Source organism: Podarcis tiliguerta, assembly GCF_965153285.1.
Source record: "Podarcis tiliguerta genome assembly, chromosome: 17".
NCBI lineage: Eukaryota > Metazoa > Chordata > Lepidosauria > Squamata > Lacertidae > Podarcis > Podarcis tiliguerta.
The window spans coordinates 1,229,814-1,254,864 of NC_139550.1; the positions used below are offsets into that span (position 1 = coordinate 1,229,814).

The 25,051-nt window shown below is 41.7% G+C and overlaps 1 protein-coding gene across 16 annotated transcripts in view; it reads right to left on the reverse strand.

Annotated features, from left to right (window-relative positions):
* ADGRL3 (adhesion G protein-coupled receptor L3) overlaps nt 1-25,051 on the reverse strand; it is a 524,012-nt gene that overhangs the window by 103,603 nt on the left and 395,358 nt on the right. For 15 of the 16 annotated variants that reach the window (XM_083419414.1, XM_083419411.1, XM_083419421.1 and 12 more), the window contains 6 exons: nt 20,524-20,732; nt 19,132-19,308; nt 10,824-11,033; nt 9,049-9,269; nt 1,962-2,028; nt 587-678 (listed from right to left, as the gene is read on the reverse strand). In XM_083419414.1, the coding sequence (XP_083275540.1) occupies nt 587-678; nt 1,962-2,028; nt 9,049-9,269; nt 10,824-11,033; nt 19,132-19,308; nt 20,524-20,732 (976 nt within the window). The remainder of the gene's footprint in view (nt 1-586; nt 679-1,961; nt 2,029-9,048; nt 9,270-10,823; nt 11,034-19,131; nt 19,309-20,523; nt 20,733-25,051) is intronic. The other variant, XM_083419412.1, reaches the window with a different exon arrangement.

Genomic DNA, 25,051 nt, shown 5'->3' on the forward strand with positions numbered 1-25,051 from the left:
TTATTTACTTCTACTTTCAGTGTGAATTACATGTATACTTTTTATTGCAGAAGAATAAATACATCTTTGTCTTAACGATTGAGGGCTGCTGTTTGTTTTTTAAACAGCTGTCTTTGGGCATTGGGCATTTTAAAAAAGTATCACTGCACCTCGCTAAACATTCCTAGATGCCTTCCAGATGTAGAAACAGCTGCTTTTGCATTAGAGGTTGCGTGGGAGTGCGACATTCATGTCGACTGGGTCTTTCACACAGAATCAAACTAGGCAACCCTACACTATAGCTACATAAGTCTCACGTGGTTGCTACTATGCCTTAATGGCATTGTACAATAGTGCAAAAATGTTGGAACACAAGAAAATCAACACTTTGGGTTGGATCCAGGCTATATAAGTTTCACCAAACTCCCACTGAAGGCAATGGGACTCAAGTCCAGATTGACTTGTCTCATCGATTTCAGTGTGGGTCTTGATTTCAATCAACTTTTTCTGGATCTAACCTAGTATTTTCTTGCTGGCATTATCCTAGAATAATTATGTGTTGTTTACATAACACAGCTGAGAAGACAATGAGTGAAAATTCACTTACTTGATATTGTCGAGACACCCGGATTCAGGTTTCAATATGGCTGTATGATGAAACATTTTATAAAGAGCAATCCCAAGGAAGATTACATTAAGCTGAAATTAAAAATAAGAAGCAAGTTATGAGAAAAAGAAGGGGATTAACCCAAGGCTCTAGTTTTCTCTACGGCAGCAAAACTATGATTGGACTGCACTAGTTCACACAGCAAGTGGAGACTCACATTACTGCATAGTCCTCCACACAAAAGTAAAAATTCTTACAGATAAAGCACTAGATGTCAAAGAGAAGACTCTAGACTAGCTGCCTCTCAGACATCCTTTGTGGGATGACTTTTTTTTTGTATGCAGGACTGTACCAACATGTGTGCGCCCACCTGCAGCTTAAGTGGTACAGCCCAGACACTGATTTATGAAATTACTGAGAGCTGGGCTTTAGTCTTTCATTTGCATTCTTCATAGCAGAAGAAGCGGATTAAGAAATTAGTTTGTAGGGTCAGCCCAAGTAGACAGTTTTCAAAGGTGACTTGGAGAAAAGGGGCACCGGAAGCCCACAGGGCAACACAAAGACACGACGTTAGACAGACTGATCTTAACAAGTTCTTTTACAGGGGAAAAAGCAGATGCTTAAAATCTGACACGTTGCTTTTCTGGATCTCTGTAGCGTGTTATTCAGTCCTTGCTCTTCAGTCACAGTGGTGTCACTGCTGTGCAGGACTTTTGAAAATGTGCAAACACAAAGGCAGAACAGAATAATAGGATGCACGGGAAGCAATTGCTAAAAATCCATGCTGCGATGACTAGACAAAGCAAATCCTGTTATACCCTCTAAAGATACAAAAATCCTCAACCGATGTACCCATAGGAATCTTTCTTGAAGGTGCAGGATCAAGGAACCACACAACCAAGATAGCAACCAGAAGACAACAGTTAAACACTGTTTCTGTATAGGTCTCTAAGACCCAAGCAAAAAACCATCTTGGCTCTGTTGAAGCTTTAGCAGAATAAGGAACAGATGTGGGTTCAGTCTCTCATGTATGCCCTTTTATTTGCACAGGTTCACAAGAACACTCCTTAAGTGGGCAAATATTAGGGCTGGACCACCTTGGTTTGGCCCACCTGGGGGCAATCCAGGGATGTTGAAGGCCAAGTAGGAGGTGGGGTGGAAAGGAGCAGCAGGCAGCCTCCGCAAAGAGCACCGCAGGACTGATTGAAAAAGGACTTCGAAACAGCCCCACACGGCACCTTGGTTGCACAAGCTTTTCTCCAATGTGTGTGCAGCCTCACAGACCAGGATTCAACTACCAGGCAACACCAGGCCCTGTCTGCTAAGTATGCGATAAAAACATGCACTGAAAGTCATGCTAATCAGGAACTCTTACCATAATTATCAAGGTTGCAGGTCCTATAAAGCTCCAGATGAAATACGTGTCAAGTCGAAGCCAACATCTGTAATGGAAATGCAGGAAAATATGGCATGTAAGAGGGCATCTAAGAAGCATATATTAAGTGTGAGTAAGTGACAGAGAGGAATGGGAGCAGTGCAACGTTCCACTAGGAGGCAGGAAATATCACATTGCTTGTTCATTTAAAACCTGAATTATATGCCTGGTTTCTGACAGTGCTATTGATGGAGTAAGATAATTACCTCTGGAGGAAGCAGGAGAAAATAGCACAGATTCTACTTGCTAAGACCTTCCGTTTCTGTCATAGAAAATCTTTATAAAAGCCCTAAAACAGCCATTAAATCTAGCTGCAAGCTATTCACTGCTGCTCAGCCAGACTGTCAGCTTCCATAGTAGGTGAAGATCTGAACGATTTAGTGAAAAGGGAAATAAATTTAGGATTAGAAGGTCGGGAGCTTAATTAGATTCAGGAGTTTTCTGTTTTCATGAATATTTCTAGAAATGCAACTGACCTTTAGAATCAAGCTAGGTGATTCATGACCTAAACTAAATTATTAATAGCTTCATTTTATCTGATTTAATATCCCCTAATGGTTAATGATTTGGGGAAATTACATTTCCATTCTGAGTTTTCCCAATGACAAAATGGGCATAAGGTAACAAGACAGTTGAACATAAATCTACCCTTATGATCTTCTGTTTTTGGTAGTTTAATGTATCAAGAGCTGCACGCTCACAAGAGATTGAATACCTGCTATGCAAAGAAATATGAGAATCCAGTCATTTTCAAATATGCAGATTTTCTTTGAAATAAAATTCTAGATGGAGGCAGAGGACCTTCTGAACTGACGACTGAGATCAGTGATGTGGGTAAACAATCTAAGGTTGAATCCAGAGAAGGCAGAAGTACTGTTGCTCAGAGACTCAACAGACCAAGAGACATTGTTCAGTCTCTTTTGGATTGGGTTGCATTCCCCCTTAAGTACCAGTTACACAGTTGGAGAGCGTTTCTGGATTCAGTGCTGGTCCAGAAAGCTTAGATAGTGGTGATGACCCAAAGAAGCCAGAACAGGTTCCCAAAATGGCACACCCGGAGTCAACTCTTTTAGATAAGATCAAATAAAGTTTATTCTTGTTCATACCTGATGAAAAAAAGATAGTCTCCAATTCTCTCTCTCTCTCATTTCTGGGGTTGCCATTACTTTAAACAGATGCTTTCTACCCTTAACATCATTATGATGGGATATATTAAAGTGGTGAAATTTGATATGAGTTTTTCTTGGGAGTGACGCTCCAGTGCTTCTGCTACATTTCAGAAATGGTGGGTTGATAATAAAAATCTCCCCAGCTGATAATGCTTTGATGTATTGCAAGATGAGTTTCCTTTCCTAATTTTTTCTTTCTGTGCTCAGAATGCAAAATGAAACTATCATGAGTTTATATTCTGAGTTTTGCACTGGTGTGGTCTACATGCATCGGGCGAAGAGGAGCTCAAAACTGGCAAAACTGGTGTTGGGAGTCGCTTGCTTTAACCCCTTCATACTTTAAACCTTGCAGACTGCGGCAACTGACTTATAAAACATGAAACATAATTTACCGAAGAGTATCTTGCCCAATGAGCAATCAATCTGACTTTTCAAAAAGTCGGGAATGCCGTAAGGGCATACAGCATGTAAATGTGACCTTTGAAGCGACTCAGGAAACTGAGGGTAATAATTCATACTGTTGTTTTTTTAAAAAGGCATCTACGGCTCTGGCTCACTTGGAGCTGGGGAGGACTTGGGCAAAACTGAAAGAGAGCCATGCCATAATAAGAGGTTCTCCTCTTGGGTGGCAGCTGTCACTCATCTGCCAGACAAACCCACCAAACAAGAGCTGTCTTTTCTGGTCCGCGCACTACAGCTTCCATGAGACTTTGCAAGGGTGGACATGTAGGAAACCTCTGTCACAGGTTTGCACATTATAATGTTACCATGCAAGCAGAACTATGGCAGCTGCAAACATTGGCTTATTCTCCCTGGGCATTTATACTTTGCTGTTTTAGCTACTGATGCAGCTGTTTCCTGTTCTATGGTTATTTTTGTTTGTGGAAGAGTAGGAAGCTTAGCATTTTCAATTAACACAACAGTCTGCCAAACACAAAGCTCGCATTAATGTGGTGTCGTATGTATATTTCATGCGCAAGCCGTTTTGCGATTAGGCCCCTGTTTAAATGAATAGCGAAGATTCTTCCATTATTTCCATTCTCTCCTTAGAATTAGTTAGCATTCTTTGCTGCCTGACAGAGTTTCCATGTAACTTGGAAACCTGTATATATTCTCCCTTCCAATAAAAGGTATCAACTTACCTATTCTGCATTTCACACCGAAGATTATACTTCATTACCAAACTTGCATTACAGATTTGCATAGAAAAACATCAGTCCTTTTATTAAGGGTCAAACTAGACAATACGTGGGAGATGTGTGAACAGTGTCCAAATGGATTCATCCATCTATTACTGAAATGCAGCAAACTGTATCAGAGGCTGCAGTCGGGAATGAAGGAGATTTTCCCATTCCTTCCTGCTCAAAATTGCCTTTCCAGCCACCGGAGGAAAAAATAGGGGCAATTTCATCAGGGTGATTTTGAGCAGAAAACGGGCAGCATCTCCTTCCCCCTGCCTTTCCTTCATTAAAACGAGCAATAGCTGATTTTTCCACTTTGACAAAGTTGGCAGACCATGAACAAGTATCACCCATGTCGTCAGCTTTGCGCTTGAGGTGTTCAGTGTAATTTTTAACTCCCATAGACAGAAAATTTAGAAAAGCACACTTAAAAAGATTTTTTAAAAAACCATTAGAATGGTGGAGGTGGATGTTGGAGGAACCAGACACAGGGGAAGGGGTAATTTATTTCATGGGCACAAATCATCCTATGGATGGGAGAAACACAACAGGTGTCAGGTCAGCCTATGGTGGTGGTCCATTGCTGACTATACAAGAGATTAAGGCGTGTCAGCTCAAAGTCAATGAAATACTTTCTATCTGCAATGTCAACATGCTGCATGTATATACCAAGCCTGGAACTGTTCTACTAAAGCCTTATCTTCTGCACCAGTAAACTATTTGGACCTTAAACTGCCTCTGTGTGGTGACTAGAACTGGGGACATTGTCTGCTACCTGAATATCTCACCCCAGATTTTCAACAGGTTATGGGCCCAGCTCCCCAGCTATCAGAGGTAAGAAGGCAGAGGACAGTAAACCTGGATGGACACCAATCAGGCTGGAGTTGAAGCAGTAAATCAGAGGCAGATTATGGGGAGTGTGACTGGTTTGGATGCACTGGGCACAGAGCCTTGGGGATGGCGTTGAATTTTGGCATTGCACAGGGCGCTGCTGAAATCTGAGACCCAGGTCAGCCACTGAGTAAATTTTTATTGACAGATTCCAGGGAAGCAGACAGTGGTGAGTGCATGTGAAGTGTCTGCAGACCTCACGGGACCATTTTCTCCCAGTCTGGGTGGAGGTAAGTACTGTCTTGTAATAGTTGATGGCTCTCTGACATTTAGAAGACATCTGAAGGCAGCCCTGTATCAGGAAATTTTTAGTGTCTGATATTTTACATTTTTTATGTATGCTGTGTAAGCCGTCCAGAGTGGCTGGCAAAACCCAGCCAGACGGGTGAAGGATAAATAACAAAATTATTATTATCATTACTGATTCTTATTCATATTTCTGCTTTAACACAAAGGTGAAACATTTGAAAAGTTCAAAAAATAAGTTACTTCGGCAAATATGAAATTTGACAAGCCAGTTATGGCACTCAAAAGTAACAGAGGTGTGGAATTCCATTCTTCAGATTTTAAAGCATTATTGGAAGAGAAAGAAGAAGAGTTTGGATTTGATATCCCACTTTATCACTACCCGAAGGAGTCTCAAAGTGGCTCACGTTCTCCTTTCCCTTCCTCTGTGAGGTGAGTGAGGCTGAGAGACTTCAGAGAAGTGTGACTAGCCCAAGGTCACCCAGCAGCTGCATGTGGAGGAGCGGAGATGCGAACCCGGTTCCCCAGATTACGAGTCTACTGCTCTTAACCACTACACCACACTGGCTCTCAAAGGTTGACTAATCCGTACTCTCCAGAAGAAAATGGGGTGGCAGAAAGAAAATACAGGAGTTTTCAGGAGATATTGCAAACCATGCTAACAGATGCAGTCTATCTGCAACTTTCTGGCAACTGCTCATTATGTGCAAAACTGCTTGTACACATCTGACACCCTGGAAACTTCCTTTGAGTTATTTCATGAAACCAAACCTAATTCAAAGCATCTCAGAATGATTGGAAGTGCAGCCTTGGTAAACATACCAAAGGCAACACATTGCAAAAATGGCCCCAGAGCTAAAAAAAGGGATTTGACATTATGTGGGTTCAGGGGTCAGACTATATAACTTTGAAGTTCCTTTGTGATTCTAGAAACCATATGTGTGTGTGTGTGTGTGTGTGCGCGCGCGCGCACACACAGCTCTTCAGGTATGCTAAATCTAGAATATTATTTAATTTTCAGGACATTCATTTTTCCCTCAACATCTAAACAATTTGAGGAAGTATGTTCTATTCAGCTGTTACGTCTTAACATATTTACAAATATCTCCATAAACATTTCTAAACAAATTTTAGAATTGGTTTGAATACTACATTTAAAGCACATTAACTTAATTAAATTGGTTTCCCCCCTTATCAAATATTTCACTTCAACTACTTTTGGCAATTAGAGCTATTTATAAGGCAGATAAATTAAGATGCTTTGGTTTACACTTTTGTTTATTAGGTATGTAATGTAATTGTTCAGTATCAAAAGATATAGCAATTCTTGCTACAGTGGAATTGCTGGGCTTACAGAGAAATCCAAACACACTGTTTTCTATTTGGGTGGAGTTGTCTTTCCACCAGCTCCCCAGCCATCCAGTTGTCTACTGCCTTCTGTGGAATGATACCAACATTAAGCAGATGTGGAGCTCCCTCTTCCCCTCATCCAGTATGTGTCCAGGATTCCCACTTGTAGCAGCCACAAAAAGCCCCCAAATTTCAGTGAGTAAAAACCAGGACACTCCAAAAACACGATTTTTCAATTGACTTGCTTAAGACCCAGGACAAAGCTCCATCTTTCAAAAATTCCCCCTGGAAGTCAACTCCGCCTTTGAAATCCCAGTAATGTCTGCACTTTCTAGGGAGTGGGAAGAGGACAGGGGTGAACTAGCCTGTGATCCAGTGGATTCCGATGCCATCACATGACAGCTCTGGGCTTGATCACTGGACCATCTCGAGGCACAGAGATCTCCCTGACATCTCTTTCCTTATCACTCATACCTTGAAGTTCTTGTTTTGTAAATAACAAAAGCAGTTAAATTTGTTGCAAATCTCCACCTTTCCTGCCGCAGCTTCCACAATCTTCCCCCCCACCCCAAGCATATGCTAATCATCTTCCATGGGACCATGCACTCTGCTTTTTATTTTTGTCACAACCACAATGACAACTGGGGATCCATTCAATCACGCCTGCTCTTTCCGAGTAATAACAGCTATAACAATTTGCTCTATTTCCTGCCTGAAAAGAAATCAAACCTTAAGGTATCCCTGGTGTGTATTAAATGCATCCAATAAACAATCATTAGATGCCACTGGACCATAAAATTTGAAGAGCTCCGACTTATCGCGCTGTTTGTGAATGTGCAATAGGCTGCTTAAAATGGCTGTACGGCTTCCCGCGCGGTAAGTGGCAAATCTGACTATATATGGAAGTATAATGTGTGTGTTCAAAATGGAGCGTGCGCTCTCTTTTATTAGATTCCAGTAACCATGTTGCTCATACGCGACTTTCTCCGCCACCAAAAATAAATAGTATATCTGGTCATTATTTCAGAAGACTTGAGATAAAAGAATGAAAGAGGCTGTTTTAAAGACTACACAAAAACCAGGAAATTGAGCGGCATCAGAGAACTCATTTGAGGAAAACAAACATATCATTCTTGGCCTGGTTACCTGCTATACGCAAACGTGTGAAAAACTTATCCCTTATTCTTCCTAGACAGATGCAGCTTTGAGAGGGGGAGTGGTTAAGTGATGGTGGAAAGGTATTCAAAAACTAGGTGCGTTTTATAGAGCGAAAAATACGGTAACTCCCTAGTTTCTCCCCTCTGCTACAGGGTTATTTTATATTTTCATATCCTTACATTTAAATCTCACCTCTCTTCCATTATGGAAACCCCAGACCAGACCCAGACTTCCTTTATTTCAGCAAGAGTTCTGACCAAACTCTGCAGTCTCTTTTTTAATTGGCTTTAAATATCGTGGATAATTTTGAAACAATCTTATTTTGGAGGTAGACTTAATAAAAGTGCGGTTGTTGTCCCTATAGGAAGTGCTTCTGTTGTTGGAAGTGCTAGCTCCAGAAAGAAGATTTTTTCTGTTGTGTGCTTGAGAGCCACAACACCCTCAGGTGTCCACCTAACACTGGTTGAAACAGGATGTGCAAATTAAGAATTTCTTTTACAATGTATCTCACTTTCTTACGTGCCCTGTGAAAAAGTGAGAATGGCAGCACAACACAGATTAGAACCCTGCAAAATTAATCCAATTCTGCCACCATTAAAAAAACCCAAAACAATAATGCACATTTCTTTTCCTAAAACGTGCTCAGCACAAAAGTCCGTAGTTTGGCAGGCTCTCTCCACTCTGGAAGGGATAGTATGCCTGCAAATTTTATCTATTTCTGTCAAAAGGAAAAAAATACATAGTATTTTTTTTCGATTTCCCAATGGTGAATTCTGTGTGTGGGGGGCAGCAGGGAATGAATTAGATCTAGATGTACCCCAAGCTGAATTGGGGAGGCTATAAAGAACCTTGGAATGAGGCAGACTATTTTTCAAATCCCCAGATCAGGGCCCAGACCAAATATTCTGGCCAGTGCACACACCTACCGTGAACAGGCTTTCTATTGCCTATTTATTTCTAGAACTCTGACAAAATCCATGCTCACTAGTATTGGTTTTTCCAGACTCCCCCAAACCACAAAATGAAACTCACACTTTTCCTGTGCCGTAACTTCTGTAGTCTACGGCCGCCGAAACAGCCACGATTAGAGCGGGCATGCCATAGCCAACCAAGTAGAAGTATTTCCTCCGCGAATGTTCACTCTCGAAGACCTCCACCAACATGATGTAGAGCTGTACTCCCTCCAGAAACATCCACGTGAAAGCAGAAAGGAAGAAAAAGTGCAAGAGGGCAGCGAACACAGCACAGGCTATCTGGGAGAGGAAAAAGACAAAGCAAAAAAACAATTACTTGTAATCTGAATCTGACGTTGATCCTGCATGGAATGGCAAAAAAGGCAAATTCTACGTTGCTGGTCAATGCTCAAACCCAAAGAAGGGGGCAGAGGGGCCCTAACATTTTGTGATTGCCCCTAAATCTGCTGTTTTTAGAAGTTTACAGGGAAAGGCATGATATGATGGGACTAACCCTAATTACTAGTTACTAGCTTGACTTTACGCTTGGTTCAAACAGTACTGAATTAAAATGTTCTCAAAGTAAGCCTTAACAGCTAACATACAACTACCCTTGGATTATGATTCTCAAATGCTGAAAATGGTATATATATGCTTATCCATTCTTGGATCACTATACATTTTTTCATAGTTGATTATATAGCAGTGTTGGTTCATTGGCAAAACCAACAAACCACAGTTAATAGTATTATTTGGACCAACTAAAATGTCACAAAGTTCTAAACAAGCTTCAAGTTCTTCAGAACTCTTCTTCGGACTAGATGTAAAACAACAGGGGTTTGTGGGATGGAGGAGAGAAAAAGCTGAGCTTGATAGATTGGTGCTCAAATGTCTGCTGTTTTTATTAATATGGATTCAAGGAGGTGTTAGCTGCAATTCTATGCACACTTACTTCAGAGAAAGCCCCATTGTATGTGTTGTGACTTGCATCTGAGTAGGCCTGCATAGGATTCCACTGTTACGGCTATGTGAAAATAAAGTGCAACTATTTCTTCTGATGACTTGGAAACTTTTAATGCAGCCTAAAATCGTATTAGCATTTTCCTTTTCTGCAGTTCCAACACACTTGCTGACTTAAGTTCAGATTGCAGTAGACACACTCCAGATATAGTTCTTATGTATAATTACAATCCCAAGATCCTTTTCATGTGTGTTAGCAAAGTTGGAGTTTAATTTTATGAAGGTGGGGGAGTAGAAATTAATATGGGAAATGTTTCCTTGCGGTTTAGAAGTGAAGTGCTCTCCCAAAATTAAGTTCCATATACAGGCAGCAGAGGATAATCGTCTTCCAGTTTTAAAATCTAAGATTGCTTATACTTTGGGAACATTTTAATTGGTCTTAATATAGGTATTATGCTGGTGTGGCTTTCAGAGACCCCCCCCCCCCGACCCTCCACCAATAGACCAACTATGCTTTTGGAGAACACCAAATTTAGTTGTCCAGGAGAGGAATCTTAAAACTGGAGGAAGATTCTATTTATTTATTTTATCAGCAGTTCCCCCTGGGTTGACATCACAGCAAGCATTTTTTCCCTTCTCTTTCCTATCCTTGTTTTCCTTAATATTCAGCCTGAATTAGAGCACTAGGATGCTTGTTCATGACCTACTTGTGACATTTTAGTTGGTCCTAATAAAGGTGAGTTTTGGATATTCGGAAAACTTGGGACACTCCATTTTATTATCACGATCAGCAGCATTTGATTCAGCTTCGCGGTGGATAAATCAGTGGCGCTTTATTGCTTGGCCAAAGGCAAGGAATAGGCTTCACTACTGCATTTCTAACTGGATAGTTACCGGCTGATCGGCCCTGTTGATCCCAATGAGAAAGAGAAGCTCTGCCACAAACAGACTGATGCACAGGTTTTTATGGATGGTATTTCGGTCACTCTGGAGCCCACGGAAGAAGCAGAAAGTAAAGATGCAGATCAGGAGGCAGACGAGGGACAGGAGGATGCCAATCCAAGTAATGACATCCAGGAGGAGGTCGTGGACTGCATCCCCATGCTGCAAGGCATAGCAGAAAGACAATTAGACACCAACTGGTACCCAAGTCTGAGAAAGCTTGGCGCATCTGAAACGGTTTGACCTTATCTCCATTTGCATGCCAAATCTGTCATACGAAGCGAGCAGTACATTAACACATGCACACTCTGTCTCTTCACTGTCTGTCTGTCTTGTTTGCAAAAAAAAAAGTTCATTAGCAGACTTTTCCGATCTCGTATACCTGAGAACATGACATACTTCAGGTATTACAGATTAGTGGTGTTAGTAACCTGGTGTTGATCTGTATTTGTGAAGTATGTAGTGAAAACAATTACTGTATTTCTCAGACCTCTATGATAGCAATCATTTTAGAAAGGAGAGGAACATTGATTCAGCAGAAAAATACCATCAACCTCCACCACTAAAATCAATAAGTACCAGAGAAATTGAAAACTGACATTTTTAGCTCCATCAGGATTGCAAAAACCACTTTAAAAATATTTTCAAAAAGTCCTGGAGACCCAGATTAGCTATAGAATTAACACAGGGTAAGACTGGCAACTTTGCCTGCTTTGCATACTTTTAATTTTTAACTTAATTGTCAGACCTTTTTTTTTTTAACAATTCATTTCCATCTAACCTCACTGTTCACATTTCTCTCTACGTCCATCTGCATGTGTCCTGCCAACTGAAGATGATCCCTTAATGCATCTGAAAAAATTGGCTGTAGTCCAAGAAAGCTTATGTCATAATAAATCTGTTAGACTTTAAAGCACTGCAAGAACCCTTTGTTGTTTTTTGCTGCAACAAACAGGCATTTTTGTGTAAAAGATTTTCTATCAATTTGGATATTTTTGTTCTTCTACGTGAACTGCAGCAAAACGGCCTAATTCAACACCACCCTCCAGAACTACAAAAATAGGCTGCTCATGTAGATATTCTACAGGACATTTATTTCAGACAGACACAGATCCAAAAATGGCAGGCCTCAAACTACAAAATGTAGGGTGCAATCTATAGTTCAGATCCATTGGCACTGGGGCTTTGGGAGCTGGCATAAGTCCTGGCAGATGTGGAGCTATGGCACTGGCTTAAGAATTTATGAACAATAAAATTAGAGAATAAGGAACTGTTAGATCTAGAAGGATACGACAATAGATTTGGTTGGCATGCGTATATGTGGAAGGATAAGAAAAAAGTACATAAAGGTTTTGGAGACCACATCTTCCGAGGCCCATTAATAGAAGTCTGGGATAGGTATAAAAACCTATTAGAACCTAAAACACCACACTGGTTATCACCATTAGAGGTTATGAGCGTCAAAAGAACTAATATGAGAGGCGATTGGGCGACATATAGCCAATTGCTAGTGAAAGAAGGAGGAAAATGGAAGATGAAACCATATGAACAAGTCAAAAAATATGTTTATGATTGGTTGCATTATTATCAGGTAAATGAAATGTTTAGGAAAGACGTAAGAGAATGGGGTTATATAGATAAAGACTCGACATTTCAGTCCGAAATAGTCAATAAAGAGGTAAAAACCCTCTCAAAAATGTATAATTTGCTGTTAGAATGGAATTTGAAAGATGAAGAGGTAAAGTCGGTCATGATTCACTGGGCCAGAGACTTTGGCTATAATATACAATTGGTAGAGTGGGAAAAACTATGGAAAGAGAATTTAAAATTCACTGCATGCATGTTATTGAAAGAGAATGTGATGAAAATGTTTTACAGGTGGTACATAACACCGGTAAAACTGGCAAAAATGTATAAGACCTGTAATAAGTGTTGGAAATGCAAAGAAAATGTGGGTTCCTTCTATCATATGTGGTGGGAATGTAAGAGAGTGAAAGAATTCTGGGAACTGATATATAATGAATTGAAGAAGATTTTGAAATACACTTTTATAAAGAAACCAGAGATCTTTCTGCTCGGTATTTTAGGAAAAGAAATCAAGAGAAAGGATAGTAAATTTGTTCAATATGCAGTGACTGCAGCAAGAATGCTACTGGCGCAGAAGTGGAAACAACAAGAAATACCGACACTCGAAGAATGGAGGTTTAAGTTGTTAGACTATGCTGAATTGGATAAGATGACTGGAAAGATTAGGTACATAAGAGACCAAAGGTTTACAGAAAACTGGGGGAAATTTGTTAAATATCTGGAGAGCCTAAGTGATGGACAAATAACGCTAGAAGGTTTTAAATGAGCACTGTGAATATTTGAGAGACATTGTCTAATGGAAGGTGAAGGACAAATATATTTAATGGCAATGGGTAAAAAAAAGAAATGCGAAAATTTAATTACGGCTACGAAAGATTTGCGGAAAAGCTGAAGGAAGTCTAAATCAAGAATTAAGAGACTGAAACATGAAATGTGAAATATATTTTATTTGTTTGTTATATTTTGTTGTAAATTAATAAAAATTATTTATAAAAAAAAAAAAGAATTTATGAACAGCCTTGTAGGCCAGTCTGTGTGAGGGTAGTTGAAGTCATCAATTACTACAATAGTTCCTCTTTTGGATGTTCCTTGTATATGCTACATTCCACGTCACCCTTTTAGCTAACGTAATGGCTTGATCTCCCAAATTGCCAAGTAGGCGATGGTTCTTTCTGAAGACCTTCCGACATTTGGTGTTTCGAGATGCAGAATGTGGTGCCACACAAAACCAGGGTGTCTAAGAGAAATTATCCTGCTGCTCAACGATTCATTCAAGCTTTATTGACACCTTTTTGTCAATTCTGACATTCCTGACATTGGGCAATGCCTTTTGAGGGATCTAATATGGTGGTTCCCTGCCATGGATGGAAGTCAAGAGGCTGCCACTCAAAAGTGCTGAGGATGTCAGGGGATTGTGAATGGAAGCAATGGGAGGGAGGCCGCAGGATTAGCTTACACATGGGTCTGCCACTGGTATACCTAGCTCTACCCTTTGTTGTTGTTGTTTAGTTGTGTCCGCCTCTTCGTGACCCCCTGGACCAGAGCACGTCAGACACTCGTGTCTTCCACTGCCTCCCGCTGTTTGGTCAAACTCATGCTGGTAGCTTCGAGAACACTGTCCAACCATCTCGTCCTCTGTTGTCCACTTCTCCTTGGGCCCTCCATCTTTCCCAACATGAGGGTCTTTTCCAGGGAGTCTTCTCTTCTCATGAGGTGGCCAAAGTCTTGGAGCCTCAGCTTCAGGATCTGTCCTTCCAGTGAGCACTCAGGGCTGACTTCCTTCAGAATGGAGAGGTTGGATCTTCTTGCAGTCCATGGGACTCTCCAGAGTCTCCTCCAGCACCAGAATTCAAAAGCATCCATTCTTCGGCGATCAGCCTTCTTTATGGTCCAGCTCTCACTTCCATATATCACTACTGGGAAAACCATAGCTTGAACTATACGGACCTTTGTTGGCAAGGTACAAAGAATTCTAATCAACGGTAAATGCCTTTATGTATAGTACTGAGGTGATTCTGGCTCCCAAGACATGCCCCAAAGGGAACAGATAGACACTTAATACAGATGGAGGCCCAAATGTGCCCCACATTTTGAAGACACACGTTTTGCCCACACTGCCAGTTTACCATACATAAGCAGCAAATCAATGGGGTTCCTCTGCAATGGGTTATTTGCTGCAGGTAATACATGCTTCAGGCTCAGGCAGTTGCAGCTGATTTGAATCCCATATATTTACTCATCAGTCATTAAACTTCAGTCAGGAGAAAATGATTACAAGAGGGATATTTTTTTAAAAAATGAAAATAATATAGCTTTAAAAAGCAAAACGTTATTAAAGTACTTCAGCACTGAATCCTACTTTTTATTGGTCACTGACGCACACATACATTTGTATGTCAGTCATACAACCATTCACCAATGGGGAATCTGAAGTTTACAACCCTCCCCCTCTTTCTTTTTTCCTTTCTCCTCCTGTGATGAGGCTGCGTTTTAACGTTTCAATGTTGTATTTTAATCTTGATTTTAAGTTGTATTCATTCAACTTGTTTTTATTATTGCTTGTTAGCCGCCTTGAGCCTGGCTTTGGCTGGGGAGGGCGGGGTATAAATAAAATGTATTATTATTATTATTATTATTATTATTATTATTATTATTATTATTATTTGTATATTCGTCATGGACCAGCCTATGGGGCTATAACATATGATTCAATAGGGGAGAAGGCAGGTCTTAACTACTTTATCAAGAAATGGCACAGCAGTTTGGTCGTAGCACATGGGGCACAAAACTACATGCCCAAAGAAGGCTTCCTGTTGCAGAAACACAGGGTGGGCAGGTCTGAGAAATGCAATTTTTACTCTTTCACAGTAAAAGCAAATCTTTTCAGAAGCAACAGGGACATGAGTCTTAATTTTAAGTGGGCTGCAGTTACCAGAAGCTTGAAAGCCTGTATTGGACTCTTGGCCATTTCCACTGTCTCCTGTCTCGCCCTCCTTAACAGCATGTAGCCTCTTTAGCCTAGGGATGGCATGAACCTGTGGTTCTCCAGATGTTCAACAACTCACGCTAATTCCCAGCTAGCAAAGCCATTGGCCAGGTATGATGGGAGACAGCGTTCAACAGCTGGACGGCTTCAGGTTCACCATCTCTATGTGCGATTTCCCCTTAGCTCCTTCCTCCTTCTCTACTTACCTTTCATTAAGGCTCCTGTGTTTCGTTTCCCTGCGTATATTAATTTCCTCCCTTCAATCACCTTCATAGTTTCCCTGCCACCTACAACCTTTTCTCAGCCTGTATTCTTGCTGACTTGCCTCCCACAACTTCTGCTCTTCATGGAGGTCTGTCTGATGATTTGATAACCAAACTGACAATGATACCTTCCTTCACAGAAACCGCACTGTGCACTTTCTGTAGCTGATGATTTCATACCCTAGGAAGGTGGGTCAACTAGAGACTTCAAACCGCTGGAACGAGACACTTTAGTGTATTATAATACAGATGTTGAAATGCCCTCCAAACAGAATTCAGAACATTTGATTCTGGTTCTTCCTCAGAAAGCAATATTGCACTGTGCAAAATACGAGCAAGCCAGGGCTGAACTGATATTCCCCTTGCTGGTACCTTTCCCGGGAAAATCAGAGGCTCACTATGTCAGGTTCCTATGGGAAGACTGGACAAACGCTAGAACATTAGCAGTGGCAAAGTTTTTATCGGTGGTCGCCGGAACCAATGATCCCTATATTCTGAAAAAGATGCTTGTTTAACCTGGAGGTAGGCTGTATGAATTGTGTATTGTGTATTGCTTTGTAACGATCTGTTGGGTCTCTGGGCCATAATAAAGGTTGATTGATATTTCTCCTTTTCTTTCTGTTCACTTCTGTCCTTGATCTTTTACATACTTTTTGGTAGCCATCTCAATAAGTTTTCATCGGTACCAGGGAAACAGAATAATATAACAAAATAAGAAAGATGAAGGATTCTGCAATGTTGCAATATTTCATAAGATGCACATCCTTGTATAAAGGTGGCTTAGTATATGTATAACACATAGAATACTGCTGGCACCTAATTAGTGGTGGTGGTAGCAGCAGCATATGAGAAAGGAGGCAACTGCAGAGCAACCCCCGATGACTTTTCTCATAAATTCAAGTGATTCAGTCTTAGTCCTAATTTAATAGCTGACACATCATAAAGCCTTTCTTGACTCAGAGAAATTTTGGGAAGAGTAAATCTAAAGAGAATGCCAGAGACTACTAAGAGGAGTGCTTCTTCTGCATTTCACGGCCTTCGGGGGCCATTATTTACACACACTGTGTGTGTATCCTGTCCTTGACGATGGTCTGGAGACTGCAGCTAGCGCAAAATGCTGCAGCCGGAAGTGTTAATGGGTCTGACAGCATATTATCATATTACATATTGCCCTGGTTGCTGGCTAATCACCAGGTCCAATTCCAGGTTCCAGTCTTGACATATAAAATCCTCAGAACCGTTCACTTCACCCTGTACTGTCCAGTCCAACCTCAAGGTATATTAGGGCTATCTTGTTAACTGAACCATCTTTGAGTGTGGTTCACGGTTCTGTAGCTAACAGGAGGGCCTTCTCAGCAATGTTGCCCCCAGTCTGAAACATCCTGTCCCCAAGATTGAGCTAGCTTCCCCCACCCCACAGAGACATGAGACATCACATTGCGTTTTGGGAGGAGTCAGGGGCTGGAGCCGACCACGGTGGCTTGCAGCTCCTTCTCTCTCACCTTTGGCCTCTGTTGGGAATCTGTGTACGTGCAGCTACTCACACAGAGTCAATTAAGGTTTGGCAGACAGCCAGAAGGCAATCTGAAGGAGTAAGTCTGCCTGGTGATGACAGAGACATGGAGACAGCTCCCTGATTGGTAAAGCTCTCTCAAGGGAGTGATAATTAATGGCCCACTAACTAGAATGTGTTAGTTCAGGAGTTCAGTGTTCAGAGTTCTGTGTCAGTGTAGGAGTTGTGAGTCGTGTCAGAGAGAGCTAGCTAAAGATCCGTGTTCTGTTCCTGTAAATAGTCCACTGTATATAATAAACCCCTAACTACAAGTTCCTGGTTCCTGCTTCGTCTATCCTGTCTGCAGCCAAGTCGCCAATTGCTTCCGTGGATTCTGCGTTTACTCTGCTACGTCTGGCTAAGGTCCAGCAACAAGTTGGAAAGTTGCGAAACACCAAATAGGTTTTGCCAATAGCCTCTGCCATGGGCTAGGTGGGGGTGGCCCTCTCTCTGCTTCCCAATGGGAAGCCTCCCTCAGGGCTGGCAGGTGCAGAGAGCCCCACTGTTTGGGGCCAAGGGGAGGACGGGAGATGGAGGCAGGTGCCAGGGGGTGTCAGCAACAATGGCCATCACCACCCTCTTCCGAAGCTGCCTTCTCATGGCTCCATCAGTCGCCTGCCTCAGCTGTGAGGAGAGAATGGGGGGGGGGGGGCGACACCTGTGAGGCACCAACAGAGAGCAACCGCCTCCTTTACCCCAATGGCCGGCCAACTAATGGCTATTCTGCACATACCTGCGTGCAAGGCCCCACCTCAAAATGCAAAAGTGCAAATAGCATTTCAGCCAGACTGCTCATTAAAACATCATGCTAAAAAAGCGCAGTTAAACCGTGTGTGTGTGTGTGTGTGTGTGTGTATAAAAGGTTTTAAACAGCACTTTAATTTTAACTCAGAAATAAGCAGGCAACCAGTGGAACTGGCACAGTATTGTTGCAATATGACCAGGACATTTGTTCCCCCACACGCACCCTGATGGCTGTGGTCTATGCCTTTCGAAGTTTCCAATTGGAACTATAATCTAGCCCATATCCAATTAGCTTATTAACTCAGTTTTGCCAAATGTGATGCTGTAATCTAGATAAATTACAACCACAGCATTATTCAAGCCACTAAACTAGTAACCCAGATAAAAAAATCACACAGCAAAATTGGGTAGGCAGGATTTATTCTTATCAATATGCATAGAACCTGATCCCTTTAGTATATATTCTAGTATCTTCCCTGGTATCAGTCTAGTTTTGAAGATTCTCCTTTCCCTGTTTTTGAAGACTGCCATCTCACCTATTATCTAGGAATTCTCAAAAGGTGATACACAAAGTTTCCGAGAGTATATCTGCACATTTAGCATGCTAGGATGCCGTTCACCTGGCTCTGAAGAACTCACTAGGGATAGTGACGCATTTCCTGACTAACTGCTTATCAATCCTGAACTGCAATCCTGACTCCTCATCAGTAACACAATTTATGCAATGTTTGTTGAGTTTCCTTTTGGGAGAGAACAGAGGCACAATAGAAGTTCAATAGTTTCAGCCTTCTCTTTGTCATTTTGCCATCCTTAGGGAGATGTGGATCTATTGCTTTCTTCCTTTTCTTTGAACATACCTTAAAATACACTTTTTTTGTTGCTCTTGGCACTCCAGCTTCAGCTCATTCTGAGCTTTATCTTTTCTGACACTGCTTTTTCCCATCGGGCTATTAGCACGATTCCCACTGGACCATTCTGTGGCAAATGGGAACATCACCAAGTCTCACCAAGCCCCCATGTGTCATGGAAGAACGTCACTGCAGCAAAGCACCCTAAATGATTCCGGCAACTGTAGCCACGAGAACTAGAACAAGTATATTCTGGTTAAAGGAGATCAGCCATTCCTACCTTCACTTCCACATGGGCCATCAGGACAGCAAAGTTGGTCAGGTGGTTGCAGCAGCAAGTTGTGTGTGTCTTGTTTGTTGTCAAAAGCCGACATCCTTGAGTTGACCAGTATCCTGTCATTGTGCGTTTTGAATAGCTCCAGAAAGAACAGTTAGGGTTGAAATTTTCCTCTGACTGCTATGGGGAAGAAAGAAATACATGTAATAGAAATGATGACGCTTTAAACATATTTCCTTTCTCCCAGCTACAATCAGCAGAGGTTGCGGAGTTAAAAATTCTACCTGTGCATGCTTTAGAAAGTTTTCTGTCTTTTTCACTTTAGCTAAATGGGGTCTTATTTCTTTGTTCCTTATTTATTTTGGTCATAAAACTATAATGAGCACTTCAGAACTAACCTACTATATTTCAACTGAAGAACAAAGGAATTATTCTATGAGAGTTAAAACAGTGATAAGTAAAGTAAAGGGACCTCTGACCATTAGGTCCAGTCGCGAACGACTCTGGGGTTGCAGCGCTCATCTCGCCTTATTGGCCGAGGGAGCTGGCGTACAGCTTCCGGGTCATGTGGCCAGCAGAACTAAGCCGCTTCTGGCGCACCAGAGCAGCGCACGGAAATGCCGTTTACCTTCCCGCCGGAGCGGTACCTATTTATCTACTTGCACTTTTGATGTGCTTTCGAAATGCTAGTTTGGCAGGAGCAGGGACCGAGCAACAGGAGCTCACCCCATCGTGGGGATTCGAACCGCCGACCTTCTGATCGGCAAGTCCTAGGCTCTGTGGTTTAACCCACAGCACCACCCGCGTTTTTGGTAAATGGACAATTGCCAGTCTCCCTCAGCGCCAGGATAAAATAATACTAGGATTGTTATTGCCCCTTGGCAGGAAAGCTACATATCGAATAAATGAGTCTCATTTTTAAATAAGCATTATGGAATAGTTAAATTAACAATCAAACAATGAGGTTTCTAATTAGTAGATAAACATTTTTCTATATGATGAGCACGAGGTCTTTCTTCATTTAAAAATGTAATAGACAAATAAATATCTAAAGCTCTACCATCCATGACTATTCTACCACCAACTGCCTTTTGTTAAATATCCTGATTAGTTTTTATATGCTGATATTGTTGATTGTGGTCTTTAGAAATGTAATTTACTCTTTTTTCTTTTTAATAAGCCACCCTGGAAGGTTTCATATCCTGAAATACAGGATATAAATGAAAAGGGAATAAAAGCAAACATCAAAATATAATTTGAGCCACAGTGCTTTGACTAAAAAGAAATGATATATGTGAGGAAAATCTCAAAATGTTTTCTGGCATGTCTTTAGGAGAAAGGGAAAAACAAGCAGACTGAAATATGTGATCTTCTGGAAGGCAAATAACTCCTTACCTTGATGTGTCTGACAGTGAACACAACAGGATCAGCCAGATAAACCTTATTGCTGAATTCTTTATTTATTGCTGCTGTAATAATGGGGGAATTCACGATGACAGAGTGATTGGTAGACAAGGCTTCCATCCCAAGTTTCATGCTGGCATTTTCTGTGGACAGGTAGGGGCCCAGGTTGTTGTATAGGACAAAAGCCACTCTGATTTCACCTGGAAGGAGAAAACGGGATAATGGGGAGATTAAGCTAGCTCCCCTCCCACCCATAACCTTTTGCTCTGAGTTTGCTCATCTTGCAGTGAACACATCACAACGAATATGCTGTATTCTATCCACGTTTCTCATAGGAAAAGCTTTTTACTGCTGCTCCCAACGTCTTCCAAAAGCAAATGTGAATTTTCATGGACACAACAGCCGTGGTAATGGCCTGATCACTTTGAAGTTACTTTTCACAGACGCTGGTGGCTAGCAGAGGTTCTTCAGAAGCCGAGCAGAGGAAGTCACAATTACATCACAGAAAGAGCTATGGCAGTGGTGCTGGGGAAGCCTACAAATTCTGTGGCAGTGCTTCTTTCACTAAGTACAAAGTTGCAGGAGGGTTCGGCTTGCCATTACCTAATAACAAACCTAGACCTGCTAGGACTAGGCGTTTGAATTCTTCAACAGGAGGAAAAGGGGAAAAAAAAACCTGTATCTATTAATGCTATCAAAAAATATGTTTCCTGTACATTCTGATCAAAATGCCTGTTCCAGCATATTCCAAACACAATTCAATTAACCAGCTAATTTCTATACACGTTAAGCAGGAACCTTCTCCATTTACAGACCACTTCAATTCTTACTATTATAATTAAGATTGTAATTCCCTAGTGTTCTGTCGATACTTTACATGTTTTTAATGAAGCAAACAAAAACGTACTGGAGGCATAAGTATTAAACATTCAATTTCTGTTAACTCTTTAAACACCCTGATATTTTTTTGTACACTCTCCAGACAGGCACGCATAATAGAATGCAGTCTCATAATCTCCAGAAAATGTACTTTTTCACCTGAGTAAGATGTATCTTGTAGTGAAATAGTAGATATAGAATAATTGATTAGTACATGTTCTATGTGTCTACTAGTATCTCCACATAAGAAATTTATTCCATTTTCTTTTACACCTATATTTTTGATCCCCCTTTAACGGTGCTGTAGACCGAGATCTAGAGTGACCACAGTGTCAGACTAGGACCTGGGAGCCCAGGGTTCTAATTCCCACTCAGCCGTGAAGTTCACTGGGTGAGTTTGGGCCAGTCACTGCTTCTCAGTCTAACCTACCTCTCAAGGTTTCTTGTGGGAATCAACTGAGGAGGAGGACCAGGTACACCACCTTGTGCTCCTTGGGAAAAGGGTGGGATAGGAATGCAATAAATAAACAAACATTGGGCTTTAACGAATATAATCTTGATAACATTGAGGGAATGAATTCCTAATTGCCTTATCTCTGCAAGAAAGGGTATTAATTGAAGATAATATAACAATAACAGCCCAAAAGTGTCAACTATAGGTTTACAGATCACAGTACAGTCATACCTTGGTTGTTGAACGCCTTGGTACTCGGACGTTTTGGCTCTGGTTTGCGAACATTCTTTGGAAGCCAAACATCCAATGCAGCTTCCAATTGAGTGCAGGAAGCTCCTGCAGCCAATCAGAAGCTGCGCCTTGGTTTTCAAACCGTTTCGGGAGTCAAACGGACTCCCGGAACGGATTAAGTTCGACAACCAAAGTACGACTGCATTGTATCTCATAAATTAAACAACAAATCTATTCCTTTTGTGTGCCAAAATTCTAGACTTGCTGCTGAAGATAATAATTAGTGTAACATTAGTTCTATATGTAATTACATGTTTATTACCAGGATTTAATTAAGTTTAAACAACGTCCCTGGCTGGGAGGTTCACCCTGAGATGCACACCAGTTACGAAGAAGAAAGCACTGAGGCGAAAGTGAAGATCGAGCTGAATGCAAACATATTCTGAACAGGAAGCTGCTGTAGAAGGAAGAGGAAGGGAGCAATTCTACAAGGCACTCCAGGAACTGTAGCAGAGAGCTAGTCCCGTGCTTCGAAGCATGGGTCCAAGAGGTTTTCCATCTGCCTTGTTGCTTTCCCCAGGAATACCCGCTATTTACCACTGAATCAGAGCAAACGTAAAGGTAAAGGGACCCCTGACCATTAGGTCCAGTCGTGACCGACTCTGGGGTTGCGGCGCTCATCTCACTTTACTGGCCGAGGGAGCCGGCGTACAGCTTCCGGGTCATGTGGCCAGCATGACTAAGCCGCTTCTGGCGAACCAGAGCAGCGCACGGAAACGCCGTTTACCTTCCCGCCTGAGCGGTACCTATTTATCTACTTGCACTTTGACGTGCTTTCGAACTGCTAGGTTGGCAGGAGCTGGGACCGAGAAACGGAAGCTCACCCCATCATTGCGGGGATTCAAACCGCCGACCTTCTGACCGGCAAGCCCTAGGCTCTGTGGTTTAACCCACAGCGCCACCCGCCTCTGTAAATCTGCAGAAAACCCAACTGACATTTGTTCTGATTCAGTGGCGAAGAAGTGATTTTCCTGGGGGAAACTGAAGGACGAGCCCCGAGAGACGGGAGGACTATGCCACCTTCTGCGACTCCAGAAGGACAAGCGCCACAGCTCTTTACTTCCTGCTGAAATGTCCGACGCCCAGGAAAAAGCCAAAGAAGCGCGGAAGTGGACTGGTTTCAGAAGGAAGGGCAGAGGCCATAATAACCAGGAGATCCCAGAGACAGTGGGAACCTGTGTCGCTGGCAGAATTTCTGGGCCCCCAAGTGTATATGAGAAAACAATAAGCCTCAAGTTTCCCAAGTGTGCAGAATTGACACTAGATCCCAAGGCCAAGGAAAGGGCAGCTGTCACTCGTACATAATTGATATGGATATAGATGCCACACTTGTTCTACATACAAACCAGTCAGCCAGAAACGTGAGGAGCTTAAGCAAAGAGAGATAACTAAGTTAAATGGCACCAATCAATTCTTTAACTTTTCAAAAGAGCCTCTGCAGGGAGGGAGGAGAGGTGGCCCATTCCACAGGTGTGCGCCAGTGATGCTGGGGCACTGAGCAGTATACCTAAATATTTAGCTCTCTTTTCCCATATAGTATGATGCGAAAAAGAAATTCCAAAACAGATAATCCGTATCTAAACCCAGTAACTCAGGATTTTGCTTCATTCAGCTTATAAACCATAGTCTTTTGCATGTAACATTCAGCCCTTCATTGTCACTGTGAGAACAACACGATCTGTACAAAACTAAAGCCTTTTCTTCAGTCCAAAGTTTAATTTCTTTTACTCTATTATCATCCTTTACATTCGTTGCTATGGTGTCATCAATTAGGCCAAAGAGGTAGGCTTTAGGTAAGTCACTTTTCTTCAGCCTCCATGTGAAATATGTGGATAATAATACCTATTATACTGGGTTGCTGTAAGGATTATAGCAAAATGGTGCGTGTTGCATGTGCTGGACATGTGAAAGGTGCACATAATGCACTGTTCTTCTTGTCATAATTGTTGATTTTATTATTCATATATTTCTTTGAGGCATCCAAAACCCTTAGGGCCTTTTCAGATGTTACATCCTGACATTGCACTCCAAAATCTCCATATAATGCCCAAGAAGGTTGGGGTAATTGGGGTGGTGAGCTAAGAGGAACCTGTCATTTCACAGCTGAGAAACTCAACAGCTACGCACTGGAACCCCCAAGATTTCATTAAAAGAGGCACTTAAGGAGAAGTAGCGATAGAATGCCCAGTGAAAAACACTGTAAGATTACTGATCAGGCCTCTGAGATAACTCATTTGCATCTAGAAGAAGCAAGGACACAAAGGAGCTGAGTCCCCCAAAACAGTATGGACAGTTAAGAAAGGGAGAAACAAAGAAAGTTCTGCAGAATAAAAAAGGAGCATGAACAAAACTATCAGAGGTACAAATATCAATATCCTAGAGGAATAGGAAGAATATAATATTACCCAAAAAGATATAAAGCATCAGCACCAGAAAAAAACAACAAACTACCGGTTAGGGATGGATGGATGACTGTATTTCTGATCTGTGTCAGTTTCATGAGTTCATTCCTGTTAGCACAGTATAATTTATAATATATTTTCACATCCTGAAAGAACATGGCAGCCTGGAAAGAGCATAGGTCACAAACAGGCAGGCTAATCCTGTTATTTTGGAGGCATAGAAGGTAAACAACTATTACCCATGAATGGGGAAAAAACACTATTTCCTGGGCTCCTGGTAAGTTTAAAACTGTTAGGCATGATAGGCTAGCCTTCATTTCTAGCACCACCCCACATTCATCCTGTCTTGAGCACAAAGCACCAACATGAACTAAGAAATGCTGAGACACAGAAGAATAGCTCCTCTCTGAAGGTATTAGGATTAGGACAAGCATCATTTTGAGCTTCATTTGACAGCCGTGTGAGGAATAAACCTATTCAATGGAACAAACTT